Below are 24,041 nucleotides of genomic sequence, written 5' to 3'. Positions count from 1 at the left end.
GATCAGATCTTCAGACATAAATAACACCTGAAAATAACAGCTTTTGTTTCCTTACTTGTTTACTGATGAATTGGAAAGCTTTTCATATCACTAGTCTGCTCTAAGAGAATATGAAAGGAAACCCAGTTAAAATGACCATCCACGATGAGAATGCCTGAAATAATTAAGAATACTGTGATTGGAGAGTTCACTGGAAAAAAAAATGAGGTGAAATACATTTCATTTTTTTCTGAACCTGCAGAAACTTTTAACATAAGCTTTCAGCTGGCATGAATTGTTTCTTAGGCTGAATTATCACTACATGTTTCATAAGTATTAAGTAGTATGCTGTTATTAGAGTAGTCAGTGATTCAGTATGCCAGAAGACTGGAAGATTAAACAAAAACTAATCTCTATATAAGTAGGACAAAATCCTTTGCTTCTTTTCTGAGGAAAGAATTTACAGATTGTAGGTTCTCAAAAGCTGGTTTCCCATTTGCTATCTTGGAAGACAAAAAGTCTTTCTCAGCTGCAATACATGTCTCTCTGCATCTCCCAGAGGAACACGTCTCTCACCAGCTGTGTATTATGGAATATCGGGAAGCAGGAAGCATTAGACTCCTGCTGATTTGTGTTGTTCATTTTTTGACACCTCAGCACTAATAGTGATGAATGTTTTCTATAAATCAGGCAGTTTTTGTTGCACTGGGGGCTAGTGTTTGACACAACTGGAAAGGTTGAGACATCAATTGCCGCCAAGTGTGAAGAGCTATTCAGCAAACCACTGATAAAAAACAAATGCTATGAATAATGCGTATTTATGTATTTTTTTAAAAAAACTGTTGACATAGTTCAATATTTATTTCTAAATTGAATGCACAGTATAAAGGTTCTCATCACTGGCTTATCAGCTTTAGCATCCATTTTCTACGAGAACAATCAGATCAGCTGGATATATTGTGTTCTATAAAAATCCCTTTCTACAAAGAATACTGTCACTTGCACATAACCGTGAGTGCTGCCAACCTTTACTTATTTTCAGAAGAGAATAACAATTTGGGTTTTGGATGCAAAATTTGAAATCAAATTGCTCCAGGTTATAAGCAATGCCTCTTTATTCTTCTATTGCTTTTCATAACAGTCTGTAAATCTAATCCAAATCAGATGTACGTTCACATCTTAGCTTTTGACACTCCGTCCCAAAATGCAGAAGCAGTATATCTTCCATAAGTAAATACGTAAGAACGAATATTGTATTATAAAGTAGACATAGAGACACATTGATGGAATAGTTTATATCCAGCTCTTGATTAGGCAGCAGCAGCATATTCTTCAAGGACAAGGAAACAGACAAAGGTACATTTGGTGCGGTAATGAAATAATGTTAATTTTTAATATGAGAAAGATGGTGAATTCAGAGCCAACTTCCTAACATAATTCTATATCAGCTTTGCCTTTTATATTTTACACATAATATTACATGTAAATACTACAAGTAAATGTACTATTACTTTTTCAGCAGTGCCTCTCACCAACTGCTCTATCAGAAATATCAGTGGCACCCAAGACTGATAAAAAGATAACAGATAATAATGATAGACACAGTTCTTTGTCATATGAGACATAAACAGGGAACAACTGATATACCACCTACTCTGTGGCTGAGATTTTCAAAGACAGCTTAGGTTCTGGACACTATGAAGAGATTTTAGGAACTATTTAAGGGACCTCCAACAACTGTTAAGTTGAGCTTAGCATATCCAAATCTCTTCAGCAGCTTTGGAAAGTATAGGTCGAAGTATTTAGTATCGTTAGAGCAAATGCCATCTATTAAATAGATCTTTTGTATACTTCCATTAAATACTTTTTTTTTGTTAAACTTCCTATCCCAATGTCATTCAATATTTTGTCTTGCAGTGGAAGAAACCTCCTAACCAGGTGTGGGAGGTCTGCCAGGAACGGCAGTAACACAAATCCTTCCGCAGTTCCTGGGAGGATTTATTCAGAGGAGAGCAAAGCTTTGAAACATTTGCAATTCATAGTTGAGTGATCTCTTACTTTCCTCCAGGCTCCCTCTGCAGTCATGCTCTGCTAAGAGTCCCAATTAAACAGATGCGGCTGCTAAAATTAGTTACCTCAACAGTGATGCATCACTTTGTGCCTTTCCGTAGGATCAAAGGCACTCGGTGGGAGGCACTCTCTGACAGCTGGAAAGGTCATCTAGGAAGCTCCTGCTCATCCGCTCAGGGGTCAAATCTTGCCCTTGGCTTGGTCCGGACCCAGCAGTTGGTAGTGCGCACTATTTGTCTCCACGGAAGTTGACATGGATGCAGTGATCTGCTAATTAATTGTCAGCACCAGGATTGGGGCCTTAGATTTGCATAGCACGTTCCCTTCAGTCGGACTATGCAGGCAAATGTTAAGAACGCTTTGACTTCCTGGATTTATTTATTGACATATTTCTTGTCAGTCTTGTAGCACACAATGGTCTATTTTTTCAGACTATGAATGTCAGCATAGATTTGACGAGACACAGAGTGTGGTAATCTGTAGGAGAAAAATGTTAAAACACAGCTACAGTACATGAAACACTCACCTCGACAGGATTAGGCAAGTTACAACAGTCTTAGAAGTCCTTGTTCCTTTTCTCTCTTCTGTGTTTTGCTCTCCATCTCCTACATTTCTCACTTATTGTACCTGACATAATGTTGCCTTGTACCTCTCTCAATAAGCATGAATCAAACAGTATGCAGGGAACCCAAAGGAAGGCCTCTTACTGATTCCTACTGTCATAAGGTCCTGACTATGTGTTAAATATCATCATATAAACAAGTGACAGGGTTAATTAGCAATAAACTCAGGATACTACAGGCTAAGGGCAAGTACGGAATGTTTATTAATCAGATTATATACTCACTGATGAGCTTGCTCTGTCCCCACAAGGTCCTCTGTCCACCCCCTTAAAATTAGAGTAAGGACTCCTCGATAATGGATAAAAAGATAAACTTTCTAGAGTTTCAGAACTCATTGTAAAAAGTTAACTGCTATTAGTTAACAGTTACCATACTTAACAGTCTTACAGTATTTGACATCTGCTGCAAGTCATTCACTGCTAGTTATCAGCTCTTCTATGGCTCCCAAAAGATTGTCTCAGAGAGGGAGAGGCAAGGACAAACATCCCACAGCGGGATGATTTGGCTCATGCTGGCAGCCAGATCTAGCAAATGTTTCTCTTGAGTGACATTTTTGATGGACGTTGCTGCAATGACACTTGCCAGTGTCACTTGCATCCATAAAAAGAGTAAGGGATACATGCATCTGTACCAGTGTGCTGTGCAGGTCAGCTGAAACAAGCAGTAAGGAAGAACCCAGCAGACTGCTACTGTTTCCAAATAGCCCTTTTGGAGGATTAATAGCTTCTGCAGCCTGAATAAAATGGCATTTTTTTTCTTCCACTGGAAAATCACTTTTCTAACAGACACAGAATCAGATGGCAGAAGATCTGTTCAGAATTTTACATGCCTCATTCTAATTTCAGTGGATGTTCTAATCTGAAATCAAAGATATAAACACCATAATTTCCAGGGTGTTTTGGTCAATATGCACCTACGTATATTTGATGGGGAGCCCTTAGAGTCCTTCCACATACAAGATACCTCAAAAACCACTAAGTTAGAAATCTTTGTTCACATTCACAAGTATGTATCCCCAAGTATGTATCTGTAGTGATTTGTGGGAAACCTTCTGAAAACAAGGAAATATGCACCATATCCTCAGCTGATATAAACCGGAACTCTGCTGAAGCAAACAGAACAAACTTCTAATAGCTTCAGATTCGGCTAATAATTTCTTAAATGAAACTGTATGAAACTATCTCCTTGTGCAATTCATTTCTAAGGGATAAGAAATATGACACCATGGTGTCTCCTTCTTTTAACTGGCTACATAATGAGCCCTAAGCACCTATCTGAAATCAATAAAAAAGTGATGCCTCAAATCTCAGCAGCTGACCTCACTCTGCAATTCAGGTATGGTTACGTGCCTGTTCAGTTATTTAAATTCTTATTGAATAATCCTTTTGGCTGAGCTAAGCAGTTCACTTTCTGCTCCTGACACCGATCATATCATATTTTATTATTCTGGGCTCACCATTCACTTGAATAAAGAAGCTGAAAAATCGACGTATGGAATGATGTGAGTTTTGCTCACACCAAGATTTACAGTTATGCTGACAATTCTTGAAGTTTTCCTGAGATAGTTGGAAATTAAAGGAACAAAGAATTTGGGCACGTCTATGGTATTTTCTCTACACATAAATCACACATGCAAAGCCACTTCCTACTTACTGATTTACAGTTAGCTGAAGATTCAGACTTAAAATAGGGATAACTGTGTCTCTCAGATAGATTCCTACTAACTGTTCTTTCTCTACACAGATCAGCTTGTTTCCCCACATACTAGCAGGTTTTTGGAGGGCCGTTTCTTACTCTGGACACAGTGCCTATTTGTGCTCTGCTTTCACACCTCCACACAACTAAATGTCCTAAGTTTTTCTGTTTACATCCACAGTTGTAGTGACTAGTTGGGATCTTAAAATACACAGTAGGACAGCTATCCATCAAAAATGCCCAGTATAGCCTGGAGAAGAGGAAAATGCCATGGGCAAAAAACGGAAGGTATCCCAGCCCCCAAAAAACAAACACAACTAGTTCAAAAAACAAATACAACTAGTAACTTTTGGAGTGGATCTGACCTGTGGAAATCCCACTGACATGCCGCATCCACATCCATGGTAAAGCTGGAAGATGTCTCCTCTCATGCTCACCTCTAGCTAGGTAACTGGAGTCCCCAATAACTACCACTTCCACTGATGCTTTGAATCTTTGGTACTGTAAAGACTAGACTTCTGTATTTGACTGTTATTGAGGGCAAGGTGCATCAATAAAGCTCCGAGATGACAAGGTACTAGAAATCAAGAAATATGACTCTTATTCTTTACTCTGCTTTTGTCAGAGGTCCTAATGATCAGGGATTTTCTGTGTACAGTTGCTAAATGGACATAATAAGCACTACAATTTCCTAGTCGTAAATGAGATGTCTTTCCTTGATTACTAATTGCGTCTGAGTACATATTGCAGGCTCTGGTCTTGAATTTGTAAAATAAGTCATAATAAAAATGTACCTTGCCAGTGTTTCAGAGTAGAAAAACTGCATGAATTTATAATTTTTGACAAGCAGTCTTAAAGAAACAGAGGCCTGAGCTTTACCACCAAGACAAACAAATTTGTTTCTTTTATTTATGCTTTCATTTTGTTTTATTTAAAGATAAAATGATTTCTTATTCTTGTCTATTTATAGCTGCTTTTCTCCTCGATACCATCTTCTCGCTTAATTACAACAAAACGTCACATTCTATCCAGGTTAAAATGGGTAAACTCAGAATTTAAAATGGCCCTACTTCATTCTGCAAGATAAGCAGGCAAGTGCTTAGAGACACAAGGAACATGTAGTGGGACAAGCAATTGTACATTTGGAAGGCAGCAGGTTTCAATCTATCAAATACATCAAGCCAAACAGTGTGCACTGAAGCACTGTATCTACTGACAGTGGATATAAATTGTTTTATTCTACATAATGAACATGCAATTTGTACAGCCAGTGTTTGGAACTCGAGACAGTGAACTTACGTTGAAAGCTACCTGATTCTTGGCTGTCAAGCTGAAAACCTGTCTGGAGAGGATGGGAGTCAAAGACTGATATTTGCTCAAATTCCAGGGGAAGACTGCTACGGCAGATTGGACCTAAACTGTGTGACAGAAGAGAAATACACTTACCGTTAAGTGATAATTCTGGATGTTGTTAGTTGGGAGTGTAGTTTCCTTGTATTGAGAAGAAAATTAAAGCTCAGACAGACGAACAATTAAAGCTGTGAGCTGAAACAGCCCGAAAGAATGTCTGGAAGCCATTAAAACAATTACAGCCTAGAGTAAAAACTGGCACACAATGGGGAGAAAATTTGATGATTTCTGTAGGATCAGACCATGAACACAAACAGTAAAACACTGCTATACTCCTATTTAGTTGTGCTTTTTAACTTGTTTCACTGATTTCAACTGGGTTATTAGCAGAGTAAACTGGAATTTAGTAAGGGTATCAGCATCTGCTCTGAAAGTAACAGATCAGACTTTTGAGTCACCCAAGCAAAAGCATGAAGATTGATCCTGAATTCACTCCCAGACGTGAGGCAGACTTCTCCTGGTCACTTGCCTACCCACCCTATTGCTAGAAAAACTGGGCCTTATGCAAAAGCCCTGACGGAAAATGATCTAGCTGTTGGAGTTAATGCCTATTCACTCAGCCAGAACAGGACTCTGCTTGGCAGTAATCATGATCCAGACCCATAACAGCACTTAATGTCACCAGTCATCTAAATTTACTGTGATAAATGGAATATTTCAGTGGATTCCTAATGATTTCTATTATTAGAGAATAAAAGGCAGAGACCTGAAAAACCTAAATCACACATCTTATTGCTCTTTGAATGATAATAGCTCTGCTGCCTGTTCACCTGGCAGGCAGGGTGAGTCTCACAGAGTAGAATAAGGCAAGCTCTGACTCTACTTCTTTTCTATAACCCATTTTAATCAAGCAACACTTGACCTGGGACCCTTTCATGTTACATCCGGCACATCATCAGAAAGGAAAGAGACTGCAGCTTGAAGAAGCTGAAGTCCATGATTGCTTTGGCCAGCAAACAGTCTCTCAATATGGACTACCTTCAGCCTCCCAGCCTTCTAATTTTTTTATCTTTTGAGACGTTCTCCTGAATTATCTACCGATATCATTTTTTAGCAATGGAAACTCATTTTAACCACTCTGCCTCCTAATCTCATTGCAATTGTAGCATTCAAGAATGAAAGGGTCTCGAATTACATTAAACTGATCAGGAGACACTCTGGGAAATGCTACATTTTAAGTATCAGATAGCAACCTGAGCCATATACTCGGAACAATGGACTGTATTAACTAGATAAGGAAAAGAGGGTTAATTTCAAATTACCTGCTTTAAAAAGACACTCGGCTACAGTCATTCTATAATCACCAGACTAATTCTCCAAGGACTCAGCTCTGTTGGAACATCACCTACCTAGTGTGATTCCTGCTGTACTTTATTTCTTACTCATTTCAGAGATGTGGGATTTTTAAAGGGGCTCTGTGCGATTTCTATTAGCTATCATTGATGCTTCAAGAGGGAAAAGTACACTAAAAATTAGGGGTATAAAGTCCACATCCTTCACAAAGAGATTCACTTCTCAGCTGATGCAAGGCAGAGGCACATTGGCATGATCATTCTGGGAGGCGAGGCGAACTCTCGCCTCTGTGCTGCAGGGAGTCTCATTTCTAGCTGAGTTTAAAGCTGACCAGAGGATACAACCTGGCACAGGCAAGATCAGGTAGATGCTGATCATGACTGCTAATCTTGCCTCTGCACTGGCTCAGCTGAAATGTCCTGGAAGGGAGATAAAAGTTTTGTTTAGGAAAAGCATGATCACAAACAAACAAATAAAATAGGATCCAAATTCACTCAAAGTTCTAGAGTGCTTGAGTCTAATGTTTGTCATACAAATACCTAAATTCAGATACATATAATAATGAACTTGTCCAAATCCAGATACCAGATGAAAACACTCCAGAGTTTTGGTTTAGGCTGGATCCAGTTTGAAAATGTATGTATTTAAAAATACCCATTCATAAAAGTAAAGGGGAAAAAGGGGGATTTTATCAGTCACTGGATTTTATAGCTGATTAACATAATTACCTTGTAAACTGTCCTGCAGAAGAGCAGTCCATAGATATGTAACTTTGGAAGCAGAACAGAAACTGAACTGCAGCTCAGAAGCACAATTAGATGACACTCTTCTCTTGCTCTGTGAAGCTTTTGTTCCCTTTCATTTAGCTGTGCTGACTAAGGCCCAAAGGAGTGGAAGTTTGCTTCTCACAGAGGGACAGGTACATCCTGCAGACGCTGCTTTCAAACTAGCAATCTGCAAGCCAGTGGCAAGTAAAGGGAACTATTCTATTCCAGGATGAACCAACTCGGACAAGAATCCTCCACAAGTTCCCTCACTTGCAAATTGTAATAAAGAAATAAGTCTTTTTTAATTGCCATCATTTTTCAATATTTTTAGAACATTTTAACAATTTTTATTGAGACGTTGGCACCTAATAATTGTGGTATTCCTCAGATCCAGTACATGTAGAATAGCAATGCCCAAATTGTTAACAGTACATCATCTATCATTCACTGCACTAAGTGAATCTCTTCTGTGCCTGTCTTTCCTTTATCTGGCCTATTGTCATGCCATATGCACAAGTAACAAAAGCATTTGAGGAAATAAATTAACAAGCAAGCTCTCCATTTTCGTTTCTGGCAGGCTCAATTTAGTAATTTGCAGTAATAATTACAGGTGCTCTGCATCTACTACTGTTTGTGTTCCCTAGACAGTACTAATGCAGATCAGAACAGAAGTGATAACCAGAACAGTCAGCATGCATTGTTAATTCTGCACCAGTTTAATTTCAACAGTCTTTGTTCACTGAAAGTGCAAGAAAATAACTGCTAGCTTTAGATGGAGTTTACATTATGGCTGGCTGAAATAAGAAATCATAATGTGCAAAAACAATGTGTTGAGAAGTATTGATTCATAAGTATTTATCACATTGTTTCTCGGATCATTTTTCAGCTCTAATTTACTTTCAGATGTGATTCCTTTTTCCAGTTCCATCTTTCTCTTACTCCAAATCATATACTATGTGTTACTGACCTGCTCAAGTTATGTACTCTGACATCTGAAAGTAGGAAACTTAATAGTGCTTAACCTTAACTGTTCCCTTGACAATCAGGCATGCATATACAATTTTTAAAACAATACATCACTTGGAGTTGTTCAGACCTTGTTGCTTTAGAGCAGGCAAAGGAGAGATGACTTCTTGACGTCCCTTACAGGTGATGCTTCAGATAAATTCCTTCTCTAGCTTAAAACAGAGTAGAAGTATGTTTCTAAGATAATGTAACTGGAATTATAAGAGTTGGATTTCACTGCCACGCAAGTAGAGTGCTGTTAAAGTTTAATTCTGTTTCTTCTTAAACTTGCTGGTCGTTTCATCCAAATGGGCTATGACCATGTGACCCTTTCAATAAACCTGCTTGGCATAGGCTTCACATTTTTGTGCAGAGCTGGACAAGATATATTTGTTGTATACAAACACGAGATTCTAACAGCAGCCCTGTGTACACGTTCATAGTTTGATATTGTATACTGTTATGCATTCTCCTGTATAAATAAGTACTTGCTACTGAACATCAAACAGAAATATGCATTGCATCTAAGAACTGTTTCAGTCAAAGACTAAAAATAATTATGTACTATCAATCCTGTCTAAAAATAGGCAGTGCTTTGAGACTCAAGAACAGATATGTTCTCCCATATGCAGAAAAGCATAGCTCTCATCTATCACATGCTCCAAACATCCTTGTATACTTTATAACAGCATAAAGAAAGAACTAGTTCTCATCAATATTAGCCAGTCATATTAGCGATATAAAGGGAAAATAGATCAAGGAGGTGTTAAAACTTGCTCTTCATCATACCAGACAAGGAAATAGCCTTACAGCATATTCATGGCACTGTGTCATGGGTATAATGATGGACTGAATGGCAGAAAACACAGCTTCCCATAAGGAATGCTTCCTTGAAACAGAAACAGAGAAGGAATTTGGATCAGTGGACACTCTGCTTCACAGCCACGTGTTAATTGCTGTCCTGTGCTGACTTCTGTGAGTCTTATTTATCCTAGCAGAAACATAAGTGCAATATTAGGAAAGATTTGCTGTTAAGTTTGCCTCAGCCAGCCCTGTTGCATTATAATGAAAAAAGACAGAATAGCATTGTTATAATTTAAAATGAAAATAAAAAATTGATGAGGTGCGGTAGTATAAAAGGCTAACAGGATCTTTAGATGTATGTATGCATGGCTAATAAGTAGGAGTAAGAAAGTTATTTTATAGCACAGCTGAGACTGAGATTGGAAGACGGTTCTCGTAGCGACATTTGAAAAGGATATTCAAAAATCATGAAATGATGGATGAGCAGGTACCCAGGGTTCTGCCTGACTCTTGCATGACCACAAGGGGTGCATACTTTCAGTCTGGCTCTTGTTCTCAATTGAGCTCTTTTAAAAGAAACAAACCTACTAGCTGCAGTCTTTCCTGCCACCCATCCTCCATCATCTGATCTAGTATAGAGAGTGTCACATTCAGGCTCAGGAATATGGTGAAAATTTTTCATTCCTAATGTAGAAAAAGGAAAGGGGCCCAAAAAAGTGACAATCTACAGGCATTATGCCAACATGCGATATCACCTAACCATGTATCAGGCATAATATACAGCTGAATGCAATTTAGGTGAAGTTGAGGTGAATTTGTTAACCTCAGGAAACTTGGCTGAACCCCAAGAAACTTCACGATTCTCTGACCAAAGGATGGCAAGAGAAATCTGAGGTTTATAGGGATGACCGGTTCTTTCTTCAAGCTCTGCTCAGACCTGTCTAGCAACACATGAGCTCTTCAGCCAGTATATACACAGCAATGCAACGTGGAATTGCACATAGCGACTCAAGGTCAGATTGACGATACACAGGCACAAGGACAGGAATGTGAAAGAGTGAAAGCAAATCCTAGGAGACTAGGCTGTGACAAATGACAACCAGTGCAGGGAACTAGAGCTATCATGTGATGTACCAGAAACAGGCCGAAGAGCAACACCAATGCACGGTCAACAGGCTCTTGTACCTGCTACAACAGGCCCAAAACTGAACTCTCTCTTCAGGAGAACAAGACTCATCTAATAACCCAAATACCTATTGCTAATATAACACGCTAATACCTTTAGCAGTCCAGACATGCCTCATGTTTTGTCTTGGCCAAGCTTCACTATTCAATGCTCTGGGAAATGCCACTTTATCCTCTGTAAGAAGTTGCTCTGAATTTTGAGATGGTTTGGAGCTGCCTTCTCTGGACATTTTTCTAGAGTCAAAACACCAAAGTCTTTCTGGAAAATCATTTCTTAGTAAAATCCAACGTCTGATCCACACAAATCTATGTGTGGTTTATTTATCATGTCTTCTCTTTCTTCTTTGACTGGCTAATACAGCTTGTGAAAGAGTAAAACTCTTTTACAAGAGTGAAAGTGTTTCTTTTTTTGAAAACTCTGCTACAGTCTTTCTGTAATTAGAGCAGATTTTTTTTCTTTGAAGCACCTGATACAGCCAGTTTTGATGTGCTTTAAAAGTACCTATTCATCAGTAGTACTATTTCTAGTCTGTCTGTGACAACAAGCAATTTTTCTGCATTTTTTCTACTTAAGATAGTTCAAGCTTTTCTTTGAGGAAGAGGAGGGACTAAAATAGACTACTTTTTTCCCACCTGTGGAAGAAAAAATATATCAAATCTCCTTTGTCCTATGGATTTTTGCTGTGTGGTAGAACAAATGTTACATACACAGTTCCCACGCTACATTTACAATTTTGCAGGAAAACTGGAATCTTGGGGTTTGAATTTTACAATGCCACTTTGGAATTTTTTGAGCATGCAATCTTCCCTTCCTGTGACAGGGGCAATACGACTACCCCGTCCTTTACACCCCACCCCACTCCTTACACTCTGACTGTAAGACTGAAAAATAAGTGCCTCCCACACTGAGGCAACTGACACGGTTAGCGGCTAGTGTCAGCAGCCTAAAGATTCAAAAATCCAAAGTCAGACCTCAAAACCTATGAGACTGGCCCCAATCAAGACATATTTTACTAGAGAAGATGATGTTCCTCTCCACAAATATGTTATGTCCTTTTGTCCACTATCTCTTGAAGGGGATCCATGCAAGCCCCAAATCCCACCAGGATTACTCAAGAGATCCTTTTCACTCCAGTGGTTTCTGGTGTGGATTCCCAGGAGCAAACTAGCTTTTGCTTTTCTGATTCTTATGTACAGACAGTGCCCCATTCATCCTCACCCCAAACTGATCTAAAGTGCCCTAGAGATAGAGAGTACAATGCCATTTAAGGATGAGGATCTTGCCTTCGCTTTATCAAGGTCTCCCTTGGGAGTGCTAATGATAGTCTGACAGAAGATGGTCACATTATCAAAAGCTCCATTCCTGGTAGAGACAAGTCTTGAGAGTTTGCTTATATCAGACATAGTGATTGAATTTCATTTGACATGTCACAAGCATCCACTCTCTTGGCCACAGAATAAAGTGAATAATTTAGTAGGGAAGTGCTGCATGCCAAGCAAACAGGTTGTAAAACAGTTCTGCACAAAATCTGGAGAACCAGCTGTTCAGATCTGAGGCATGGAATAATATTTATTGCTTATGCACCATACTGAATTGCTAATAATATGGCCCCGAATTAGGAGAAGGATGAGAAAAATAGAGAAATTATTTTTTGTTGTCTATCCTTAAAATCTCTTCTTCTAGCACACGGACAATTATATGGAGAACCAGGGGATGGCAGACATTATTTCCAAGGTTGATAACTTTTAAAGAATGGTGTATACTGAAGCAGATATATCCACGTTGCAAACAGAGAGAAGAATATCACAGTCAACCTACAACAGAAGAAAGAAATTGTGTGATGAAAAGCACTGATGCACAGTTTGGGCAGGAAACGAAAAAGTCATTCTAATGAGTAATCCAGGAAGCTAAATGCAGACCTGTATTTTCCTAGGACATTGCAGTTAGAAAACCCTTCCACTCCTATCATCATACTGAACAAACTAATGTTGGTTTTATTCGTTACCTAGTGGGGGGACGTCGCAAGCCAGCTCAGCATTGACCGAACTCTGATATCTCTGGAATCGATGGGAATTTTACACCAGATTCAGTCGGAGGAGGAATTGGCTAACATTGACCCAAGATGTCCAATGCTACAGATTTACATATTCTACAAAGCCTTTATAATTAATCCATTATTCAGCATGGCTACAGAAACCATCTAACTGGCCCCTTTCCTCGTCTGGCTTTCCTGCTGGCTTCCACAGCTGTCTATTTGTCTTCCAGGCACTACCTATGTCCACTTAGAAAAAAATGTATTTCTTTTGGCTTTACGGAGTTGGAATCGGAAGGAAACATTTCAAATTTCAATGAGGAACAATTTTGACGGTCTTTAGTCTTAGCCTAGGATATGTATTTGTAAATTTGTAATTAATTTGCCAAACTCCTTTCAGCTCAATAAGGGAGAGAAAATACATAATGGCAGAGCAGACACTCAAAATAATTACCTATTCTCTTCCACACATGAAGTTTTTCTTATAATTAAATATATCCAGCTTAGTCTGTTCGAAGCAACAGAAATGCCAATGAATTCTTTAAAAATCGTTCAAGTAAACTTCATTTGACTCCAATGAATTTAAAATTTCAACTTGATTCTTTTTGTTTTTTTAATTAATGTCATCCTAAATATTCTGTTCAGGTACACCTGATGCGTTGTTATATGTTGTTATAATTTAAATGTAAAGCTGCAAGTAAACTAGCCTGCTGCCCCAAAGTTATTCCTGTTCCTCTTGCACAGAAAAACTACTACAGGACTAAATATATTAATTAGGATTCACTAACTAGCCTTTGCTTTATATGGGAGAGTGAACAGTAAGACTGTATACCCTAAGCCAAAGTTCAAAACAAGTCTGGCTACATCTACAAAAACAACAAACTTTCATTGGAGTGGGTCAGACTTTATTTTGACCACCATCCTGCAGCAACACTATCTCCGTAATATCAACTTAATGCAAATACTTACGGATAAAACACTGAAATGTCTCTTGATGCCCAAATACTTTATGACTAAAAGGAATTCCCCTCCCTGCAGTACAATCTACAAAACAGCTTGTTTTGTCTCTGCTTCAAAGGTGTATCATCAGGAAATGCAGAGATACAAGACAAAGGTAGATTACTTCCAGTGATCTTGGAAAAGCTTCATATCTCACTAGTTCTTTGCAACTCATAAGTCGGGATGACCAGAGCCACTCAAGCACCTTTGAAAGCAGCCCATCAGTTTCTTTTAACAGATACAGTCATTTGTACTAAAGGAGAAAAGCAACAAGAGCAACCACCTATACTACAGCCAGAGACCCAGTAGGGTGCAAAACATTTTACTGGGATCACTGCCTGGAGAAGAAACTGAATTTCCACTAAGAACTCTTCTCTTTCTGCACTGAAAAACTCCCTTTGCAACAGAAACTTTCAGCCAACATTTCTACTAATTACACAATTGAAAAATCCAATCACATTTAATTAGCGCTATAAAATTACTCCTCATGTCTGTGGCAAGCTTGCTCCTTTCTGGAACCTTAATGAGATGCCCTCTGGAATGCTTATAATTAAAGGAGAAAATGGACTTCAAGTTTCCAAAAACAAAGGTTTTTAAGCATGGTAGGCCATAACATGTCAATGTATGTGAGAAAAAAATATTTCATTTTGGTGCGTGGCTCACACTGCAAATACAATAACCTTTACCTGTACAGTCCTGGGCATCCACAAAGCTCACGCCCTTCCACTGAGGCCAAACCCTGTGATCCTTTGCAGAGAAATCAGTTGATATTTGTTGCTGAGGGTCACGGCCAGACCTGAAATTAGCAGTAAAACAGGAAAGGGCTATCAGAGAGAAACCTATCTCCAAAACTGCTCAGAGGAGCCTGGGGCTGCACTAACTTGTGTTAGCAGAGCACAGCCCTTTCCCACCTCTCCATACTGCCTTAGCTTCAGTAGCATTGAGATAAGGCGCAGCTCAGACAGCTTTACACTAACAAAGACTTGCTCTTCTCAGTAGGAATTCCTCCTGGTCCTTCCATGACAGCCAACTGAAACTGGATTCCTCAGCCCTGATTTTTCTGTTCTGTGCAGGTAGAACCTGTCTGGATGCCCATCAGAACTAATGGGACTCTGCATTCAATGGTTCTCACAAAACCCTTCTCAAGGCAGAGTTAGAGTTGGAAGCCACAGTTTTAAAGTAAAGTCTCTTTCTGAGCTCCATCCTTCCTGCCTCAAAAAGTTCCTTCCATCCTAGAATGTCTCTTCTGTATTACAGAGAATTAACGTACCTCTCTCATCTTGCAGTCTTTTCCCATGCTCAATTTAAATGCCCCCATATGTAAAACATTGAAACTCAAATAGCTTTATAAAGCTACTAAACTTTTTTGCTCTTGCACAGTCATGCACTTCCCTTGACAAACTTAATTATTGTATTTAATGGATCGCTGCCAAGTGAGTTGTACACATGCTGACCTCTCACTTTTTCACCAATACCTCCAAACACAGAGCCTACCAGAGGACTGATGGCAGTGTGAAGCTTTCTGTGGGCTGAATACATAGCATCTAATTGTTTATATTTCCTCCAGGTCAAGGTACAGACTGTGAAGGAAACCTACATGTTTCCTTTTTATTTCTACTGATACTGCCATTACATATTACCGCATAGAACAGGCTTCTATCTTTCCAGAATCCTACCTTCTTACATTAGTTTGAAGATACTCTATGGAACTTTGTATCTGCAAACAGGTAGCAGAGTTCAGATGCAACTTTTACACCCCAGGGAGGAAGACAGCTAAGGACATACTCTCACGAAGTGGTTGCTCTTAAAGCTAACATGCTTATGGTCACCCCAGTCAAGTTTGTGTAAACTTCTCTTTTACTTCTGTTGCATTAAAATATGAAACGAAACTTGTTCCCCGCTGAGCAAAGCTTTTGATCTGAAATGAGCTTTAACAAGATGTTTTCAAAAAAAAAAAAAAAAAAGGCAAGATCTGAAAAAGAAATGAATCTAAAACGCTAAAAAAGGTGTCATCCTGTCCTCAGAAGGGATTTAGCCTCTGCTGCACGTACAAGTACACTCTGCACCGTTGTTTTACACTAAGGTTTTCCACGCACAGCTTTATGGTCTACTTGTATCAGTGGCTAAATCCTCAGCCGAGACAAGCTTAAGACTAACCTGGCCTGACAGTCTCAAAGGAGTAATAGTTCATTCAGCAAAGGCTAAGAGGAGATATACAGTAATCCAGCCTTTACAAATTCTAGACACATACGGGAGATTTTGTTTATAAGCTCATCACTAACTGAAAGGGGAAAACGTATCAAATCCCATCATTTTTAATGCTATGTGGCCACGGCAAGAATGGATTATTTTCTATTGAGAAGTAAAGCAAAATATGTATTAGTAGTTCCTTTTAAGGCTTGCCTCTTGACAATGAAAATATCAATGTTTAGGTGACTCTTCTACTAGTAAAATGTCTGTTTTCATATCTATGATGTGTCCTTCTCCTTACATAACCATCAGTACCACTAAAGGTAATAATGTATAATCTCTCCTTTGTCCTTTTATAGGCTAGTCTTCAGACACAGTGGTTACACCTTGTCCTGGCCCTAGACACACCAGTAAGCAATGCATTAACATTGTCATAGATCATAAAGGAGCTATTATTAGGCCACTAATATTACCATTTATTGTCGCAATTTGGCACTGTTTCTGTTTGCTTTCTGTTGCTGAAAGCTTAGTGAATCCAAAGGAAAAACTGTGTAACATCCTTCTCCTTCTAGTGCCTCAGCAGCATTTTTTGAAAGAGTTGTTGGTTTTCTGGCTGTTAACCATCAGTAAGCCTTTCCCTTCAAGAAAATATGGTTTATAAAAGCCTTTCCTTTCTTAGTCACAAAAGAGCTCAGTAGCAATGCTAAGGAGGTAGCACTCTGAAATAACTGTGTGCAAGAATGAAGTGGAGGAAGGGGAGGAATGAGGCAGCGCAAGGGTAACCTGTGAAACATGATAATATCCTTCATCTCTCCATATCTTACCTTGCTCACCTTCTTCTGGTCCTGCCTCCTGGAATGAAATCAGTCTGCTCTTAAAGAGTCCTTGCTTGTCTTTATTTTCCCTCATGTGGCCCAAAAGATCTGGAGTGCCCAGGGAAGTACTCCTTGATCAGTTCTGATGCCAGGTAACAGCAAGCTAATCAAAGACTGAAAAATGCAAAGTACAAGAGAAATTACCAGAGGGGAATAACTACAATAAAAATAATTTCCTTTTGTAACAGGAAACTTCATGTAAAACATGGACTCACACAAAAGCCATTTGTTTTAGATTCTGAAGGATAATCTGAAAAAAGCACACTGAATTATCCCTGTTTTGCTACAAATCACTTTCCTATTTATTCTAGCACTGGTTTTGCTGTTCCCATAATTTTTGATATATCCAGTTAAATATTATTCACATGAATCATGATATTGAGCATTTACTTTTCCTTTGGCAGTTGTTTTCTAAGTGCAGCTCTTTGTTTAATAAGTCCTGACCTCATGTATATTTGCGTCTCTAATGAGCGTTCTTCCTCTGAAAGTAATAAATGAGTTCTGTTTGCTACATTTTTATATTTTCTCAAGAATTTCTGCTGTGAGCCACTCAGGCTGCAATTGAGATATTAAAATTTTATTCTCAAGATTTTATTGTATTTCTTTGGCTTGAATACAAAAAAATGTATTTGTGATTTTAAGTGCTGAAACAGTATGTTAAGCTCCACAAACTGAGCACACTCAGATGAGGAAGCAGGGAAGAATGGCTGTAGCAGTTTGAGTGGACAGTCATTGTACAGATAACATTCAGAGCCACTGCGAGTCATTGAGGAGCCAAAATAAAATCCGATAGTCAAAGCAGTTAAAGTATAGCTGCTATTTATTGCTTTACAGAACACACAAACATAATAATATAACCTTTTATTACTTATTATTATTATTACATTTATTATATTATTAAATGTATTATTAATTATTATTATTACACTACATTTATTACATTATTACATTTATTACATTTATTATTATTACATTAATTACAATTATTATTATTACATTAATTACAATTATTAACACTGAGCTAATGTACCAGAATTCTACTAGGAACATGGTCCTCTGGAAGAGCTGCATTTTAAACAAGATGCAAATCTAAGACCACAACTGTTTGAGGTCATTAAAGATTCCACTACACTGTTCTTGGTAAGAACAGTGTAGACACAAGTGTCTGCAAAAACTGCCTTTGGAAAATTTTATTCTGCCTTTTCAAACTTACCTTTTTATTTCATTAGATGCCTCCCAATCCCTGTTTTATGATTACAGGAAAGGAGGCCTAACAGCAAATATACAATTAATTCTGCAGCATTAACTACTAATGGTAATTTTGTCTTTCACTGACACAAAAAAAAGCTGTTAAATCAACAGCCTTTCTTTAAGTGATTACTTGATGAGGATTATACTGAACCCTATCTTACATCACTAAAGTAAAACAGGAACTGAACTGGATCTAAAGATGCCAGTACCAGAAATCCCTATCAGGTTTCCACATAGGGAAAGTTCATTTTCACTTCTTTGGAAAACTGAAAATGCGCCTGCCTTTGTGCAAAGCCTGACCATGACTTACTGCTATGTGAAGTCCAATCATTCTGCATTGGAATTACATGTCCCTGCATTTTAAATGAGTTCATTAACTGTTTTTAAATCAATCTTTGCAAATTCCCTTGATTTTAAGGAACATAACAGCCCCTTTGTAAATTCGAAAGGTCCTTCTTCTCTGTATATTTTAAATTAAGAGTTTGCCATTAAAAAGCTAGCAAGAGAATTCAGCCTTCTACAGCTCCATTCATTTCAGTAATCTCTGAACATTACTGTGAAGGATAATTAACCCTATCACTCCTCCTGGCACAGCATTTTCTCTCAGTCCAGTCTTAAAAAGAAAAGGAGACAACCTCCCTCCCCCTCCACACACACATTTTAAGTTAGTCATCGTTTAACTTTGCCATGCTAGGAAGCAAATGAATAATGAAAATGTTTTATCCTTCCACTAAAGAAAAAAATCTTAAAGTTAGGAGAAGAAATATGCAGCTGCTCAACACTTCTTTTAAATCTTAATGGCTTGTGGGACCATTAGGTAGTTTGATCTGACTCCCTTTATTGTAGGAAAGACTGTTATACCAGCTTTGTGGACAGGCATTTTAAGCAATATGTCAAAGACATCTAGCGCTTGTCTATACCCTAAAATGGAACATGATATAGCAATGCTTGAGATAGAAGAGGCATGAGCTGAATCTATAAAGTTCCACACCTAAACTTGCCACACTTGGTAGCAGCATGGTCATATTTACAAAGTCTGAAGCCAAACAAATAAGGCTGAATTCTCCATATCAAGCTGCAACAACATCATCCAGAAAAAAAAAAGCCTGGAGAATGAAGCCAGTCCGTATCTTCTCCTGTTAAACAATGGAAAAGCGATAAAGGCACGTGCATTGTCACCTACCGAAACTCCTGAAAGACTGCTGTGGGTGGGCAGTGGACCTCGGACCATGTGAATTCTCCTGGCAGGTGTCTAGCTCACGGCTGTAACTTTGACACCCTGGTCTAGAAGCTAGAAGAGACAGAAATGGTCTGTCCAACAGCTTGAGGTGTCAACTCATTTTCAGAGAGCTACTCTCATTTTCTAGACTACCTAAGGAACTGCAAATACTGAGAAGATAAGCACATACAGCAATTTAGTCTTACCAGGAAGACATGTACTAGAACAAAGATTACCCTCAGCTCAGAGCAAGGAGGCACAAGTGTACAAGTCAGACGTCTCCTGCTCTGTGTGTGCCTCTCTCCGCTGCCACGGCTTCTCAGCCACCCCGAGCAGCACATGTGGCACACAGGAGAGGGACCACAGCAGGGATCACCCTGTCGTCTCACTGTAGAGTCCTACGTTCAAAGGGCACAGGGGAAGTTACAGTCCCCGGACCTGCCATGCCACATCCTTCGGGGTGCAGAGCAGCCAGGGAGCAGCCACAGTCGACCCTGGCAGCACCACTCTCTGCCCCAGGACTCACTCAGCACTCGGGTGAACTGAGAAATTTGCACTTGGATGTGTGCTTCCAGACCAGATATAAGGACCTTTTTGAAGCAATAGTTTATGTGCTTCAAATAAGTAACAGTCAAAAAAACAGCCAGCATTTGTAAACACATCAAACAAATAGATGGGAGTTAATTTATTAGCTTTTCTCAAAACGGAAAGCTGTATTTACTTTTCAATAGACAAAAGAATTTCCCCAAAGTGGCACTAAATAGTTCTTACAGTACTATCGCAGTGTTCCAAAAGGCAGCATTTCTCAAAACCAGAAGCTATGTTTACTTTTCAACAGGTAACAAAATTTCCCCAAACTGGCACTAAATTGTGCTTATATTACTACTGCAGAGTTACAAAAGGCACATTAATAACGTAAATACCCAGCAGCTCACATTTGCTGCTCATTATGGGATAAGGCAGAGTGCATCATCAGCACATCGGCTTTCAGCAGAAATGAGCCATCTGAGAACCATGTACTGTTAATGGGGCCCGTTCTTCATCCACAAATTCATATTCAATGTTTTTAACTTTGGTTTAGATCTTAGTATAGAGCAAGCAAGCCATATAAACATCAATGAACTTCACTAAAGCAAGCTGCAAACGCGCAGGTTTTGGTCAAAAGAGCCTATAAACCTCCCCGTAGGAAATCTATCCTGCACCCATCCCCAGTGCCAAAACCTCCCCTGTGAAGCTTTGCAGTGTTTTACGGACTACGTCATTAACCTGGGGCAGAGAGGAATTTAGGCTAAGGCACGCAACTTTGGTGGTTGTGCTTTCTTTCATGGAGACAGTATGTCACAATAATACATTTACTTTCACCATCAGCTCACTTATATAACATTTCTGGCTTTCGCTGCTAATCCATACTGCCAGCATTTCGCCAGTGAATGCAGATTACCTGTAAGCGCTTGCTAACCGGGTTTAACAGCTCGTTTGCATCTTCTTTTTAAATTAAACGACAGCCCCATTTTTGACGCCAGAAAAATGTATTTCTAATCTCTGTAAACTTGTAAAGCCATTTTTAAGAGCATCGGCAAAACTATTACATCTCAGTAAAAGAAAAGCTTTTACTCTAAGCATAAGAAAAACCAGCGGGATTACGTTTAAGCTTAACGCTGTGGCAACAGCAGCCACGTAACGGCCTCGAAGCCCGCCCAGCCCCGGGGCACGGCGCCTGTGCAGCACGCCACTTCCGGGAAGCCCGGACTACATTTCCCAGAGTGCCGCTGGGCGACCCACCTCGCGAGAGTTCCCGGCGGAAGTGGTGGGGAGTGGCCCGGAAGTGCTGCTGCCTAGGAGACGGGAGCTGGGCCCGCGAGCGCCTGCCGAGCCGCTGCCGCGCCCCGGAGAGCATGGCCGAGACCGACCCCAAGACGGTTCAGGACCTCACCGCCGTGGTGAGGCCGCCGCGGGGGGGTGGGCAGCCCGCGAAGCGCCGCCGCCGCGGGGGCTGGGGGCGGGCGAGCGGGCCGCGGCCTCGCCCTGGGCCTGCTCCGCCGGCGGCTGGGGCTTCCTGGCTCCTGCTGGAAAGCGCCCTCACGGCAGAGCTGTGTCTGCCCGAGCCCCTCCGGGAGGGAGAAAGGGTTTTGGTTTTTTTTTTCCTCAGACTGTTATTCTGAGACTGAAAAGAGTGTCTCCACGGGATTAACACGGCATGCTGGGAGCAACTGCTGTGGGTTTAGCCCTGGTTGTGGCACACAGGCATTTTCTAGAACTTAAAATTGTTCTCTTGTTTATAATATGATAGTTAAAATGGGAAATAAGCTGTAGAATTTTTCATTGTTGAGCTCAACCATGAAACAAAACTCTGCTTACTTTGTTACATATTCTGGTAAAATGAGAGTAAATACTGTAATAACTTCTTCAGTGCAAGCAAAACAGACTTTTTTTTTTTCTTTCTATCAGGTGCAGACATTGCTTCAGCAAATGCAGGACAAATTTCAAACCATGTCTGACCAAATCATTGGAAGAAATATCCTTTTTTAAAGTTAGATAACTACTATATGCTATGGATGCATAAATATTTCTATGTATCTTTGGCAGTGGGATTTGTAAGAAACTGAACGTAATTATAAGAGTTTGAGCAAAGCCATAATAAAAAAAACCAATTATTAGCTTGCAATCATATTCCTTAACTCCAGTTAACTTGATGACATGAGCTGTCGCATAGATGACCTGGAGAAAAACATAGCAGATCTCATGACGCAAGCAGGAGTGGAAGAATTAGAAGGCGAGAACAAGACCCCTGCTACTAACAAGAGTTAAAGTGAGACAATTGTTAGCTAGCTCTGAAACAAATCTTCTCCTCACTTGAAATTACTGACTTTGAAGCAGACAGCATTTTGTGCTTTGGTTTGTGAGGCAGTCTGAAATTCATGCAGAGTAGCTCTGTACTTTATCGTACAAAAAGCAAGACACTGATCTGCTCTCCTCAGCAAACTCCTACTTCACCAGTGATGTTTTCTTCACCAATAACGGATGAAAGTTGTATTTTCTCCATTTCTAGTTAGTTAATGAGGAAGTATAGTAGCTGTATTCATCCTCTGTTACTCACTTGCTCTGGCACTCTTAGTAATATTTGAAATGATGACTGTCATGCAACACAGGAAGGGCAAGAGATGTGAAGAACTTAGAACATCAGTAACAAAGGTGATCTTTTCCCCTTCTCTCCACTCATTTGAGTCTTCTGAAAAGGACCATAATCAGATGCACATTCCCACCCCTCACTGATTTCTGTAGCTAGAAAGTTACTGTTAGTTTGGTGCTACTCTTCCATCTTCAGCTGCATATTATAGCCTTCAGCCCCCACTAAGCTCCTAAGGCCTCCAGAACTTCTTGTTGTGCACAGGGACTGACAGGGTTACTGTCAGTCACCTCTAAACTTCTCCGGTGTAAGTTAGGAACTTGCTGGGAGTACGTGACTCATTGTACCACTGCAAAGCAGCAGGTGCTCACTCCAACAGTAACTGTAACGGAACACTCAATTGTTAGGCAAGGCATATTCTAAGGGAACTTTCCCTGGAAAAAGAAATTTTGTGTAGAATAGAAAGGTAAATGTGATGTTTGTTCTTGCCATGTAATATCTTGATTGATAACGTGTCCCATATTGTTACACAAAAACATCAGAGAAGATGATGTTTCATCTGCTTGGAAAGCAGTGGGTAAAAGTCCAGTACAGCAACATGTAAATAAATTCAAGTTATCAAGTAACGTACACATAACATTTACAAGACTTGCTAAAGGCATTTCAGAGGATGGTGGCAATGCAAGACTGCCAAAACTATCAGAGCATAAACAAGGTGTGCCGGGGGGCTTAATTATATATGAGCAGTGATATTTCACTTCAGTCTGCACAAAACTTGATTTTTGTAATCCAGGGAAAGCAACTGTTAAATAAAGTGCCAGATGTACCGTGTTAGCTTAACACAGTTTTTTAAGGTGGCTAACAAGACATGTCTTCGATAACCTGTCTTGTGCCTGAAATTCTGAGGTTGGTTCTAGAATACTCTGCAGTCTGTGCATTTGGTATTTGTGTTTGAGGCAGGTATATATCTTGCCTTATCAAAGTACCTATTCTTTGTGATACTCTGATAAAAATATAGGTTCTTATGGACTTTATTGCCCCCAGAAGCTAACTTTATTCTCTCAGCCTGAACCCCACAAATAAAATTATATTTTGTTACACCCCCTGCAGTGTGGAAATTTTGCTGATGCCTGATTTTATTGATACTTCACTAACTGCACTATTTCTGATGAATATGCTTTTCTAATTCTGAGTAATTTTTTCTATCTTCCCCCAACAGGTTGCCAGTAACTTAAGATGAATGCTGGAACACCGTGTTTGTGTGTTTTTTTTTTTTTTTTAACAAACAAACAAACAAGCCCTTTGAATTACAGAACGGCTTTTTGCAACTACGGTGTGTAAAGCATTTTTATATTGTTATAGAGCTTGCATTCCTGATGTATAGCTAGAGATAGGTTAGTTTATATTTTGACTCATGTACTGTAATTTCACTTTTTGAATTCTTGTTATGAGGATCAATTAGTTGTGTTATTAAAACAGATCTTATGGATCTCTACTGAGTGAATATTTTGTGAAG

General features: G+C 39.4%; 1 protein-coding gene and 1 long non-coding RNA gene across 2 annotated transcripts; one reads left to right on the top strand and one right to left on the bottom strand.

Moving 5' to 3' along the window:
• Positions 1-941: 941 nt before the first annotated feature.
• On the bottom strand, positions 942-21,107 carry LOC112978828 (uncharacterized). The gene is made up of 5 exons (XR_003258029.2): positions 20,840-21,107; positions 19,363-19,470; positions 16,878-17,042; positions 14,550-14,659; positions 942-12,646 (listed from the first exon to the last, which is right to left on the bottom strand). It is a non-coding gene; the product is annotated as an uncharacterized LOC112978828 (long non-coding RNA).
• A 72-nt stretch (positions 21,108-21,179) lies between these two features.
• On the top strand, positions 21,180-24,029 carry HSBP1 (heat shock factor binding protein 1). Its single transcript, XM_026092587.2, has 4 exons — positions 21,180-21,338; positions 21,847-21,913; positions 22,088-22,207; positions 23,745-24,029. The coding sequence occupies exons 1-3, from the start codon at positions 21,294-21,296 to the stop codon at positions 22,204-22,206; spliced, it is 231 nt and encodes a 76-aa protein (XP_025948372.1). The 5' UTR covers positions 21,180-21,293; the 3' UTR covers position 22,207; positions 23,745-24,029.
• The last annotated feature ends 12 nt before the right edge of the window (positions 24,030-24,041 follow it).

Source organism: Dromaius novaehollandiae, chromosome 13 (genome assembly GCF_036370855.1).
Source record: "Dromaius novaehollandiae isolate bDroNov1 chromosome 13, bDroNov1.hap1, whole genome shotgun sequence".
Classification (NCBI taxonomy): domain Eukaryota; kingdom Metazoa; phylum Chordata; class Aves; order Casuariiformes; family Dromaiidae; genus Dromaius; species Dromaius novaehollandiae.
This window is presented reverse-complemented; position numbering and strand designations above follow the sequence as displayed.

What these genes read in the sequence shown, in the direction of transcription:
- HSBP1 (XM_026092587.2), top strand. Translation starts at nt 21,294, where the DNA reads ATGGCCGAGACCGACCCCAAGACGGTTCAGGACCTCACCGCCGTG. An exon ending in TTCAGGACCTCACCGCCGTG is followed by an intron (nt 21,339 to 21,846) that starts GTGAGGCCGCCG and finishes TCTTTCTATCAG; the next exon opens with GTGCAGACATTGCTTCAGCA. An exon ending in TGACCAAATCATTGGAAGAA is followed by an intron (nt 21,914 to 22,087) that starts ATATCCTTTTTT and finishes ACTCCAGTTAAC; the next exon opens with TTGATGACATGAGCTGTCGC.